The 14,687-nt window shown below is 39.3% G+C and overlaps 1 protein-coding gene across 2 annotated transcripts in view; it reads left to right on the top strand.

Annotated features, from left to right (window-relative positions):
* LOC112254522 (cGMP-dependent protein kinase 1) overlaps positions 1-14,687 on the top strand; it is a 162,546-nt gene that overhangs the window by 131,462 nt on the left and 16,397 nt on the right. For both annotated transcript variants that reach the window (XM_024427198.2, XM_024427189.2), the window contains exons 6-7: positions 4,165-4,242; positions 5,221-5,315. In XM_024427198.2, coding sequence (XP_024282966.1) covers positions 4,165-4,242; positions 5,221-5,315 — 173 coding nt within the window. The remainder of the gene's footprint in view (positions 1-4,164; positions 4,243-5,220; positions 5,316-14,687) is intronic.

Raw genomic sequence — 14,687 nt, 5'->3', positions numbered from 1 at the left:
GTATCTTCTTGCATTGTAATGTGTTCTAGCCTTTAATGGAGATTGTTTTGCAAACAGTAACTAACAGCTGCTACATTTCAGCATGCCGTGTTGTGTTATTCAAGTGTGTTAACTTCTGTGCAGCATGAGTGGTGAGCTAACATGATGCAGCCCAGATTCCCAGTGAGTGAAGTGTTTCCTCAGGACAGGCTTGAGCTTGGCATGGTGCGCTCGTGCTATAAGGGGACATCAGATGCGCTGATAGGCAGACTTGATCCTCTCTCAATCAGTAGACAACGTGAGACACATTTTATTGAAGTTCCGAAAGTAAAAAAAAAATACTAGTACTGAACCGTTTTTCATGTTCTAGTATAAAAAAAAGTACCAAAGTGTTGGTATATCGTGCAACGCTAGTTCATTTGAGCTATAATCTTTTGGTAACACTTTATTTGGATAGTCCATCTGTAGATGCTTTAGTAGCATTTCAACTAACTATCTACTAACCCTAGCTCTAACCTTAACCTTAACCCTTACCATAACCCTTATTCTAAACCTAACCCTAACTCTAAACGTAACCTTAGTAAGCAGTTGCTTATCAACAGATCATTTGTTGATAGTATGACCATCTGTAAAGCATCTGTGAGCAATCTTTTTTAGCATGCTATTCCTAGTAAAAAGACTTTAAAGTACTATCTGTACTTTACTTTGCTATGTATATTTTGGATAACTTTTACTTTTAGTTCACTACACAAAATAATGTACTTTTTACTCCATACATTTTACCTGACACCCCAAAAAACTCATTACCTTTTGAGCACGTAGCGGGACCGAAAACATCCCTGGTCATCTCTAAATGCCTCTGATCTGGCGGAATCACTAAACACAAATGATTTGTTTGTAAATTATGTCTGAATGTTGGAGTGTGCCGCTGGCTTTCCATAAATAAAAAATAATACAAAAATGGTGCCTTATGGTTTGCTTAATATAAGGAATTTTAAATTATTTATACTTTTACTTTTACAATTGATACTTAAGTACAGTGGGGCAAAAAAGTATTTAGTCAGCCACCAATTGTGCAAGTTCTCCCACTTAAAAAGATGAGAGAGGCCTGTAATTTTCATCATAGGTACACTTCAACTATGACAGACAAAATGAAAAAAAAAAAAAAAAATCCAGAAAATCACTTTGTAGGATTTTTAATGAATTGTTTTGCCAATTATGGTGGAAAATAAGTATTTGGTCACCTACAAACAAGCAAGATTTCTGGCTCTCACAGACCTGTAACTTCTTCTTTAAGAGGCTCCTCTGTCCTCCACTCGTTACCTGTATTAATGGCACCTGTTTGAACTTGTTATCAGTATAAAAGACACCTGTCCACAACCTCAGACAGTCACACTATGGCCAAGACCAAAGAGCTGTCAAAGGACACCAGAAACAAAATTGTAGACCTGCACCAAGCTGGGAAGACTGAATCTGAAATAGGTAAGCAGCTTGGTTTGAAGAAATCAACAGTGGGAACAATTATTAGGAAATGGAAGACATACAAGACCACTGATAATCTCACTCGATCTGGGGCTCCACGCAAGATTTCACCCCGTGGGGTCAAAATGATCACAAGAACGGTGAGCAAAAATCCCAGAACCACACGGGGGGACCTAGTGAATGACCTGCAGAGAGCTGGGACCAAAGTAACAAAGCCTACCATCAGTAACACACTACGCCGCCAGGGACTCAAATCCTGCAGTGCCAGACGTGTCCCCCTGCTTAAGCCAGTACATGTCCAGGCCCGTCTGAAGTTTGCTAGAGAGCATTTGGATGATCCAGAAGAAGATTGGGAGAATGTCATATGGTCAGATGAAACCAAAATAGAACTTTTTGGTAAAACTTAACTCGTCGTGTTTGGAGGACAAAGAATGCTGAGTTGCATCCAAAGAACACCATACCTACTGTGAAGCATGGGGGTGGAAACATCATGCTTTGGGGCTGTTTTTCTACAAAGGGACCAGGATGAAGGAAAGAATGAATGGGGCCATGTATCATGAGATTTTGAGTGCAAACCTTCTTCTATCAGCAAGGGCATTGAAGATGAAACGTGGCTGGGTCTTTCAGCATGACAATGATCCCAAACACACCATCCGGGCAACGAAGGAGTTGCTTCGTAAGAAGCATTTCAAGGTCCTGGAGTGGCCTAGCCAGTCTCCAGATCTCAACCCCAAGAAAATCTTTGGAGGGAGTTAAAAGTCTGTGTTGCCCAGCAACAGCCCCAAAACATCACTGCTCTAGAGGAGATCTGCATGGAGGAATGGGGCAAAATACCAGCAACAGTGTGCGAAAACCTTGTGAAGACTTACAGAAAATGTTTGACTTCTGTCATTGCCAACAAATGGTATATAATAAAGTATTGAGATAAACTTTTGTTATTGACCAAATACTTATTTTCCACCATAATTTGCAAATAAATAAATTAAAATCCTACAATGTGATTTTCTGGATTTTTTTTCTCATTTTGTTAAAAATATGAATAAGAATAAGAAATAAAAGTAACAAGTAGTTATCCTTTCAGTCTCTTGAGGGGGAATAGGTTTTGTCATGCCCTCTTCACGACTGCCTTGGTGTGCTTGGACCATGTTAGTATGTTGGTGATGTGGACACCAAGGAACTTGAAGCTCTCAACCTGCTCCACTACAGCCCTGTCAAAGAGAATGGGGGCGTGCTCGGTCTTCCGTTTCCTGTAGTCCACAATTATCTCTTTTGTCTTGATTACATTGAGGGAGAGGTTGTTGTCCTGGCACCACACGGCCAGGTCTTTGACGTACTCCCTATAGGCTGTTTAGTCGTTGTCGGTGATCAGGCCTACCACTGTTGTGTCATCTGCAAACTTAATGATGGTGCTGGAGTCGTGCCTGGCTGTGTGTGAACAGGGAGCACAGGAGGGGACTGAGCATGTAGGAGGGGACTGAGCACGCACCCCTGAGGGGCTCCTGTGTTGAGGATCATGGTGGTATGTGTTGTTATCTACTCTTACCACCTGGGGGAGGCACGTCAGGAAGTCCAGGATCCATTTGCAGAGGGAGGTGTTTAGTCCCAGGGTCCTTAGCTTACTGATGAGCTTTGAGGGCACTATGGTGTTGAACGCTGAGCTGTAGTCAATGAATAGCATTCTAACACAAGTGTTCCTTTTGTCCTGGTGGGAAAGAGCAGTGTGGAGTGCAATACAGATTGCATCATCTGTGGATATGTTAGGGCGGAATGCAAATTAGAGTGGGTCTAGGGTTTCTTGGATAATGGTGTTGATGTGAGCCATGACCAGCATTTCAAAGCACTTCATCGCTACAGATGTGAGTGCTATGGGTCAGTAGATATTTAGGCAAGGAATCAAGATGCAAGGAATTTTGCAGGTTCTTCCAACATTAGGGGGCACTAAACTAACGGAGGATTTACTTAAATTGGTTAGAGTTAGCCAAACCTGCGAGCGGGTTTGGTTGCTCATTCTTTTATACTTTATCAACAAAGTTAGGTAAGTTGGAAGCTTGTGTAGTAGAGCTTTGTACACAAAAAGGGAGTAATGAAGTGATCTATGGGACTTCAATGAGGACCAGCCAACCTTTTGATGCAGTAATGACTATTAAAACTGTCACCTGTGATATAGCGAAGGGCGCTATAATAGACAGCATCTAAAGTTTTAAGAATAGTGGCTGCTGCTGGTTTGAATTTGAACATACAATCTGCTTCCTGCTATTTCTAAGAAAGAAGCCCTCTTCAAATTGTTGCTTTTTAACTAGCACATCCGTATGTTTCTTAATAAACATTAAATCTTTGTCAATCCAATTGTCAATCCAATCCCAGATATTTATAGGTGGGAACCCGATCGATGGGAGAACCATCCAATGAATAAATGTATAGTCCATCTGAAACATTTTGGTGAGAATTAGAGAACAATGTATTTAGTGTTGCCCGCAAGTACAAGTTTTAAACCAACCTAGACTTTCTATAAGGCAACTAGATCAGATTGAAGCTCTAACATAACTAAGATCCAATCCAGAGGAAAAACATTTTCACCAAGGCCAGGTGTCAAAGTGTCTCGCCCATGGGGCGATAGGATGTATTAGACAGAGGGAGTTGAGAGAGGTGTTTCGGTGACTCATCCTTCTCATTTCTCTTCCCCGCTCTCCTCTTTCATTACAGACACACTATGAGAATGGAGAGTACATCATCAGACAGGGAGCCACAGGAGACACCTTCTTTATCATCAGTAAGGGAATGGTGAGACCATCATCATCCTCATTGTTATCATTGTCATTATTATTAAGACATTATTATTTTTCGTCTTTAATGAAAAACATGGATTGTCACTGCTATGATCATCATCATCATTAACATAATTAGAAAGCAAATTATCAGACACCGCAATATTGATCAACCAGTCAGGTGTTGTGTGGTCTGGTGCAGTACTGAGAGTGGTTAGAGATGGTGGTAGAGATCCAGAGTTCTCAGCAAGACATGTCACCCAGCCAAGGAGCCAAATAAGGTCAACAACTCACCCTATTCAAATGATCAAGATGTACTGTATCTGTCTGTCTCTACTAGTAGAACAAACATCTCTCTCTCTCTCTCTCTCTCTCTCTCTCTCTCTCTCTCTCTCCCCATTATCCTTCCCTGTCCACATTCATCTATCCTTCTCTCTCTCAATCCCTCTGTTTCTTTTCCTGGCTCTTCCTTTCCCTTTCTGTCCTCCAGATCATATTACAAGTTGAATTATCGCTCTGTCCTTTAGATTTATTCAGAGTGATTATGTATTCCTGGAGGACGTGATGTCATACCTGAATACAACAGGCTAATGAATAAAGAGAGAAGCCTTAATTAAGCCAAACGACCTTCTTTATCTTTACTGCTGGACATCCATTGCTCAGTTGTCAGCTAGCTAATGACCTGGTCAGTGGCTCCTCACAGACCATAGCACCAAGATGTCCATATAAAATGTAGAAAGATTTAGCATGCACAGAGATGTCCATCACCCCCTGCTCTACATCAGCCTCACTCTGATGTTTAATAATGTAGTGATTAGTGAGCCGTACAGTTACAGAAATGTACATTACAGAAGGGTTTTATGTACAGTGTAACGCACGGCTTATCACATTGATGGCTGAGATTGAGTCTGTCCCGTAGGTTCCTTCTCTCAGAATGTGTGATTGCTCACTCCCCCTCATGGATTTAAACTGGTACCCCCACCCCTGTGTCCAGGTGAATGTGACCAGGGAAGACAAGTCCAACGGGGATCCTGTCTACCTCCGCAGCATGGGGAAAGGAGACTGGTTTGGAGAGAAGGCCCTGCAGGGGTAAGACTGATAAACCCTCTACCCGCACCTCTCTCTCCCTCTCCTTGCCCTCCTCTCTTCTTTCTCTTTACCTCCCTCCCTCTCTTTCCTTAATCTATCTTTCTTTCTCTCTCTACCTCTACCCTCTGTCGCTCCCTTTCAATCTCTTTCCCTCTTCTTCTTTCTCCTTGATAGCTGCTCTGTGGCAATGAATGCTAAGAGATGCATTATTTCAGAATTGTGACTAGATAGCATGTTGTGTGCATTCTCCCCATTAACCACATGGATCTCCCTCCTGACACAATGTGAAGTGCCTTGAGAACCAAATCTATTGGCACCCTTGCACTATTGGCACCCTCTGTTTTTTTTCAGAATGTTCAGTTTTTTCTTTTCAAAACTAGTTGAATGGCTTTTTTACTCTAGGCACATGTAACTTACCACAGGTAAGGTAAATGAGAATCATTGCCTCCAACCAAATTCATTTGAATTTTGAATATTGTTTTCTTGATCCTGTAGAGTTGTAAATCAAACAAATACATGTGTAAACACCAAGTGTTCAATTTAATCTTATTTTACAATAAATAAATTGTGAAATAGTGAAGTGGTGAATAGCAAAGAAAATTGCACCGACTCTTTTGCACTGCTTCTATGCACACTCACGGGACTCTACCCACACACTCAAACATCCTACACACACACACACACACACACACACACACACACACACACACACACACACACACACACACACACACACACACACACACACACACACACTACATATGCTCACATATACAAAACATTGCCTTAATGACAGCTTTGCACACTCTTGGAATTTTCTCAACCAGCTTCATGAAGTAGTCACCTGGATGCGTTTGAGCCAGTCATATGTGTTGTGACCAAGTCCATATTATGGCAAGAATAGCTCAAATAAGGAAAAATAAATTACAATCCATCATTACTTTAAGACATGAAGATCAGTCAATCCAAAAAATGTCAAGAACTTTACATTTTTCTCAAAGTGCAGTAACAAAAACCATCAAGCACTATGAGGAAACAGGCTCTCATGAGGACCTCCACAGGAAATGAAGACCCAGAGTTACCTCTGCTGCAGAGGATAAGTTCATTAGAGTTTACCAGCCTCAGAAATAGGCAATTAACTACACCTCTGATTGGAGCCCAAATAAATGCTTAACAGAGTTCAAACACATGTCAACATCAACTGTTCAGAGGAGACTGTGTGAAACCACTACTAAAGGACACCATTAAGAAGAAGAGACTTGCTTGGACCAACAAACATGAGCAATGGACATTAGACCGGTGGAAATGTGTCCTTTGGTCTGATGAGTCCAAATTTGAGATTTTTGGTCCCAACTGTCGTGTCTTTGTGAGACGCAGAGTAGGTGAACGGATGATCTCCACATGTGTGGTTCCCACCGTGAAGCATGGAGAAGGAGGAGTGATGGTGTGGGGGTGCTTAGCTGGTGACACTGTCTGTGATTTATTTAGAATTCAAGGCACACTTGACCAACATGGCTACCACAGCATTCTTCAGCGATATGCCATCCCATATGGTTTGCGTTTAGTGGGACTATCATTTGTTTTCAACAGCACAATGACCCAAATCACACCTCCAGTCTTTGTAAGGGCTATTTGACCAAGAAGGAGAGTGCTGAGTGCTGCATCAGATGACCTGGCCTCCACAGTCACCCATCCTCAACCCAATTGAGATGTTTGGGATGAGTTGGATCACAGAGTGAAGGAAAAGCAGCCAAAAAGTGCTCAACATATGTGGGAACTCCTTCATGACTGTTGAAAAAGCATTCCAGGTGACTACCTCCTCAAGCTGGTTGAGAGAATGTCAAGAGTGTGCAAAGCTGTCATCAAGTCAAAGGGTGGCTACTTTGAAGAATCTAAAATCTAAACTATATTTTGATTGGTTTAATTCTTTTTTTGGTTACCACATGATTCATATGTGTTATTTCATAGTTTTGAAGTCATCAATATTATTCTACAATGTATAAAATAGTCAAAATAAAGAAAAACCCAGGAATGAGTAGTTGTCTCCAAACTTTTGACTGGTATTGTATATTTGACCTTACTGCTATTAGCCCATACAAATGCATTGAATAGTAGACTCACTACATGGAACAACAGATAGTCCCCCCAAAACAAAACAAAGTTTGTTCTGTAGTGTGTGTCTTATATCTGAGAGATATTAGAAAAATTGTGGTTGTTAATTTCTTTACTATCAAATTAGGAGAGACAAATTTATCACACAAATCAGAGTTATACTTTCTTGACGCTACCCATCCTGGTACCGGGAAAATTGTCATCAGCAACCGCTGAATAGCATAGTGACACGGTCAAATAATATTACTAAAAAATATTCAAATTCATGAAATCACAAGTGCAATATTGCAAAACACAGCTTAGCCTTTTGTTAATCCACATGTCGTCTCAGATTTTGAAATTATGCTTTACAGCGAAAGCAATCCAAGCGTTTGTGTAAGTTTATCGATAGCATAACATAATATTATGTACACTAAGCATTAAGTAGCTAGGTCACGAAAATCATAAAAGCAATCAATTTTTTTTTTACCTTTGATGATCTTCAGATGTTTTCACTCACGAGACTCCCAGTTACACATCAAATGTTCCTTTTGTTCCATAAAGATTATTTTTATACCCAAAATACCGACGTTTGTTTGTCGTGTTATGTTCAGAAATCCACAGGAAAGAGCGGTCACTACAATGCAGACGTATATTCCAAATAATATCTATAATGTCCACAGAAACATGTCAAACGTTTTTTATAATCAATCCTCAAGTTGTTTTTAAAATATGTATTCAATAATACATCAACTGAGTGTGTAGCTTTTTCAATTACAGCGGGAGAAACATTGGCCGCTCTACTCAGTTGCGCAAAACTCACTCTGAGATCCCCCACCTATCCAATTACCCAATGTGATCCTTCACGCTCATTTTTCAAAATAAAAGCCTGAAACTATGGCTAAAGACTGTTGACACCTTAGGGAAGCCATAGAAAAAAGGAATCATCTGGTTGATATCTCTTTAAATGGAGGATAGGCATGCATAGGAACAGAGAGGTTTCAAAATAAGAGGCGCTTCCTGATTGGATTTTCCTCAGGCTTTCGCCTGTAATATCAGTTCTGTTATACTCACAGACAATATTTTTACAGTTTTGGAAACGTTAGTGTTTTGTATCCTAATCTGACAATTATATGCATATTCTAGTTTCTGGGGCTGAGAAATAGGCAGTTTCAAATGGGTATGTTTTTTAGCCAAAAACGAAAATACTGCCCCCTACACGCAAAAGGTTAAACTAAATATTTATTAACCTATTAATAAGGGAGCAGGTCACTACAGCACACACAGATAAAGTTAATCGATTGAGTGCTTTGTGATAATGATGGCTGGTTGACGAATCACCCTCAGATGCTTCGTTGAGAGCCCTGAGACAAAGGTAGAAAGGTCTTTTATATCTAAGATACACCCTCTTCAGTTTTCATTACAAAAAACAGATGTATGGAATGGGTCCCAAGGTTAAGATTTGTATGAAAGATACTTATAATTCACAGCAGACAGCATCTGCTGTAAAAACTGTTCTCATTGTGTAGAGACCAGGGTCTGGGCCCCAAATTCTTCTCTCCTTGGTACCTTATACAACAGACACATTAACTCATGCTATGGAATGCAGTCTCTTTAGGTTTATCACCCAAAGACATCATAAATCTTCTGTCAGTGTTAAATCTCGCAGAGGCCCATCCTCAGTAGAACATACACTGATGTGTGTTCTAACAACCCCTTATTCTGTTGCATAAAACAACAATTTGATGCAATAACAGTATTATAACATAATCTTGTAGTTTCTCTCACATTCCCCCATTTTGAGAGTCCTCTCAAATTAAAAGGAAATTACCAATTTGTCTGGGGAGGTCATGATAAACACCTGTCACCTGCACAAGCCCATGAAGAAAAACAAAAGATGCATATAGTTTATACGATTCAAGGCAATATCTTCATAGATGGTGAAAATCAAATATTTAATGCATAATGCAGTGCATTCCACAATGGAGTTTAATAATAAATAAGCTTTAGTTATCTATTACACTCCAATGGATCAGCATGGTGGAAATAACTATTTCCATCCCAGAAACTAAAATTAGCATATCTTATTGGACAAATCCAGGTAGTGACTCCTGGTTTAAGTAAAATGTATTCTGTTGGTGCCTAATGAACATGACCCAAGACAAGCATCATGATTCTACTATTTACACGTCAATGCCTATAGATCAAATAGATTAGGATCAGTTTCGCTCTCTGGATCAGAGTTCCCCTCCCCATTCACCAGGGCATGCTGAGAATAGTGTCAACATCTTTAGTTCCAACAGCAATCAAAACAATCAATCCATACATTAATTGCTTCACTCGTGTTGTTATTAACATACTAAACTCAAACCTTAATCCTTCAGTTTTAAAAACGATTCAGTTTCCAAATCATAATCAAAATCCAATTAATTACCCTACCAAAATGTAGGATGACATTGCTCAGTGATAGGTCCAATCACTCAAAACCCTCAAAACCCTCAATTTAACACACATCGGCATTGGCAGAATGTACATTTATATTCACATACAGTATAATAATCCTATATTTCCAGTATTAACTTTCTTATAATGATTATAATTACAGATCAGTATCCTATTGCATTCTTAATCTAAATTACTATAATTTTAGCAATGTGTAGACCTCTACAATTAACCTGATACCCCAAAATAAACCATTTGACCAAACCCCCCCACAACACAACGTGCCATTGGAACACAGGAGTGATGGTTGCTGAAAGTGGGCCTCTGTATGCCTGTGTAGATATTCCATGAAAAAATCTGCCGTTTCCAGCTACAATAGTCATTTACAACATTAACAATGTCTACACTGTATTTCGGATCAATTTTATGTTATTTAATTGGACAAAAAATTGCCTATTCTTTCAAAAACAAGGACATTTCTAAGTGACCCCAAACTTGTGAATGGTAGTGTATGTGCATGCAAAGAGCAAACAACAAGCTGCACAATAACTCACTACTGTAATGGTCCAGGTTACCAAGTGGCTCAGTGACTCAAGTTTGCATCTCAATCTCAAAGAAAAAAAAAACAGTCTGCATGTTCCTCACAAAGAGGGCAACTGATGCCAATGAGCCAGATATCTATGTGTAAGCGGAGAAATTCCAGGTGGTATCCTATTTTAAGTATCTTGGCATCATACTTGATTTCAACCACTCTTTTAAAAAGCAGATGAAAAAGGTAACACAAATAACTAGATTCAACCTAGCAAATTTACAAAATATACAAATTTGTTTGACTACAGAGGTAGCAAAACTGTACTTCAAATCTATGATACTCCCCCACTTAACATACTGCTTGACTAGTTGGGCCCAAGCTTGCTGTACAACATTAAAGTCCATTCAGTCTGTCTACAAATAGTGCTTGATAGGAAGCCCATTAGCCATCATCACTGTTACATCCTCAGGAAGCATGAGCTCATGAGTTAGAAAAATCTTGTGTAATACACTGACCAATGTCTTGTATTCAAGATCCTAAATGGCCTGGCTCCCCCTCCACTCAGTACTTTAAACCTATGTCAGAAGATCCACAAGTCTGCCATGGGAGGTGACTGTAAAGTTCCCTTAAGGAAAAGCACTTTTAGTCAGTCTGCTTTCTCTGTAAGAGCTCCCCATGTCTGGAAAGCCCTGCCATCAGACATACACAACTGTACAACCTATCACACCTTAAAACAAACATGAAGACATGGCTAGAGGCCAATCAGACTAGTGAAAATAATCCCTAGCTGTGTATTGCTACTTTCCATGTTGTCTGTAGCTGGTGAGGTGTGGAAACACTTTGTTGCTTTTATGTATTTGTTTTGTTGCTTTTTGCATGCTATGTGTTGCTTGTTCTATGTTGCTCTGCGTGTGCTTACTGTTCATTGATAGTCTGCATTGTTATTGTAATTGTTTTTAATAACCTGACCAGGGACTGCAGTTGAAAATTAACCGGCTGGCGAAAACCCGCAGTCAACGAGATTAGCAAGTCAACGAGTTCATTGACTAGGAAACAGATCTTAACAGATCTTGCACTTTTTAATAAAAGCGGATTATGTTTTCTTATGCAACACATTTCAATTACTTTACTACATCACATTAACTCCACAATGATAAGTAGTTTGATGGATAACCTAGGCTTTGTACAACCTTATAAGTTAGGTCGAGATTCCATCTTAATTCGCTCTAACTTTATGGAAAAAGGTTTATTCAATAAATATAGCAACTCCTCTCATACTGGGCCTTTAGGGCAGTTCTATTTCAAATATAGTGCCCGGACGGAGAAAATCTAATAAGCGTTTTATAGTTACATCGTTAGGGTAAGTTAACCAAAAGTGGACACACTCCAATCAGTTTCTGAGACAATTGCCCAGACTTTGAAGACAGTTTAATAATGCTTAAACCTCATCTTTATCAAATGATCCATTAAAGGGATCAACACAAATCCTACATACGTCTACGTCTGGGTTGTTTAAGTTGCATCGCATCCCAGTATTACTTTATCAAATCTCTAGTAATCGATTACACACATACAATTTATCATATTTCCATATCTTCACAGAATTCATATAGAACGTTAGAAATTCTTAGGTACTCACATCAACGAATTCATTGGCTCAGAAATCTCCCAGCGGAAGAAAACCCGGAAGGTTCCCAGACACTGCCTTGCTGGTCATAGGAAAAATGCTCTTCACATTCTCTCGACTTCCAGAAATTATAGACTTGCCCCTACTTTCTAAAATAGCATCCCTCTCTCAATACCACCCGGAGATATTATGTAATGGGCAGTGATGGATGGAATCCCAAAACAACATTTTATCAACACTTATTAACCAACTTATTACCACGCTCACACAGCTCTCATATCACATTCACACAGTACTGTTCCCAAACACACTTAAAACCTCTTAGGGATAGCCATCTTTTTTTCAATTTTCGCCTAAATGACATACCCAAATCTAACTGCCTGTAGCTCAGGCCCTGAAGCAAGGATATGCATATTATTGGTACCATTTGAAAGGAAACACTTTGAAGGTTGTGGAAATGTGAATTGAATGTAGGAGAATATAACACAATAGATCTTGTTGAAGAAAATACAAAGAAAAAACAACCAGTCTCTTTCTACCACTATCTTTGAAATGCAAGAGAAAGGTCATCGTTATAGCCATCACTCTGGTTTTAGTGTCCACAAGATGGCAGCAGTGTATGTGCAAAATTTCAGATGGGTAACTTGTAGAATGACTGACCTACAAGACTTAGTGTGAAGTCCCCAGGGACATTTGGACAAATTGTGAAGGAGACATTTGCATTCAAATTCAATTGTTCTGCAAGAATATCGTCAAATCTGTATACTTGGACCTTGATTTAGCTTTCCAAGTATTTGTAGCCGTATTATAAGTTCAACATTTGCAAACAACCAGTGTTCATAACTTCATAACTCTGAATATCCTTATAATCATTGTCCAAAATGAAAATCATTCTGTCGTACAAGGTTAATACCTACATTTTACGACATAGCCAATGAGCTGGGCAACCATGTAAATATATTTGACAAAGATACAGCCTTTCAAGTGAATTACCGCCTACGTCATCGGCGTGCCATGTAGGCATCGCTCTCTGACCAAATATGGTGTCATATAGGATATACTACAAACCCTAATGAAATAGTGAAGTCTTGATACCTTCTAGGATCTCTGAGGAATAGATACGAACGTGATTTGACTCGTTCAAACAATGTTTAGGGTGAGACTTTCGTAGATTCCTTTTTTTGCAATTGAACGAGTGGAAATACAAAATTGATCATGCGTGCTATATGGACCTTTTAGGGAAATAAAAAAGGATTTTATCTAAATAAACGACACTTCATGTTATCTCTGGGACCCTTTGGATGATAAATCCGAGCAATATTTTAGAATGTAAGTACACATTTCACCTTCAGAGGTGAATTTATCAAACCTATCGTGTTGAAAAAAGTGTTTTGTTGTTAGTAGCTCTCCTCAAACAATAGCATGGCATTTTTTTCGCAGTAATAGCTACTGTAAATTGGACAGTAGGGTTATATTAACCTCTCTGCGCACCGAACCCGTTAGCGGGATTAAATTCGACAACATACGGTGATCGCTACATAAATAGTCATATTAAACATTCATGAAAATACAAGTGTCTCATATGGGTCGAAAGCCTAGAATCTTGCTAATCCAACTGCGTTGTCAGATTTAAAAAAGGATTTACTGCGAAAGAATACGATACGATTATCTGAGAACAAAGCCCCATTTTTAAAAAACTATTTCAACCAGCACAGGCGTAACAACATCAAAAATTGCAATAAAATAAATGGTTTACCTTCGACGATCTTCCTCTGTTTGCAATCCCAATGCTCATTGTTACACAATGAATGGTCTTTTGTTTGATAAAATCCATTTTTATAGCCTAACACGAAACATTTTGTGAACCACTTGTGTCGTGAATTCCGTCTCATTCCATTTTCAACTACACATTCGATGGAAATACACACACTAAACGTGATTTTTCCAGTCATGTTTGGTTTCATTGCAATCAACTGGTTTGTTTGTAACACAACCAAACCTGATGGGTCATTTCGCGGGACATATTGACTGAAAGAAACCGATTTGAAGACAACAAGTAATGACATCATTGTGCACCAATGATATGACTGCTGTTTCGTTGATTGAATGTTTTTTAACCCAGTGACCACTGATCGTCTTGAAATCTAGCTGGGTAGATAGCCAATGAGCTGAGGTAAATGGCAATATGTAATGTTTATGTGTTGGAAGACCAACCCATGTAGTAAACTCCGGCGTAAAGAGGGTCATTTGCCATTGAAGATTCATACCGGAAGGAGCCACACATGTTACGCACAGCATTGTTTTGGTAAAGCACATCTTCAGCTGTTTATATATCAATTAGTATGGCGACAAAGTCAGGGAAGCTAAATCTAAGTCTAGATATACAGAAATACAGAAATTGATCGGGAAAGTGAGACAGAGATGGTTGGAGGACGATTCATTTAGCGATTCCCAAATGGAGGAATATTTTTGGAACGGAGAGGACATAGTTTTGGACTGGTAAGTTATTCTCATGCTAATGCCGTTGTTTGAAATTAATAACATAAAATATTATTTGTGAAATGAAATAGCCTATTTGAGGCTGTTGATGGGAGGGCAGGCCCACAACAATGGCCAAAGTGAAATGGAGACAGTAGATACAGCTGGTCTGTTGTAATATAATAAATACAGTAGATCTAGC

The sequence above is a fragment of the Oncorhynchus tshawytscha genome, linkage group LG01 (assembly GCF_018296145.1).
Source record: "Oncorhynchus tshawytscha isolate Ot180627B linkage group LG01, Otsh_v2.0, whole genome shotgun sequence".
Lineage (NCBI taxonomy): Eukaryota > Metazoa > Chordata > Actinopteri > Salmoniformes > Salmonidae > Oncorhynchus > Oncorhynchus tshawytscha.
The sequence above is the reverse complement of the archived record's forward strand: the minus strand, read 5'-3'. Positions and strand labels throughout refer to the sequence as shown.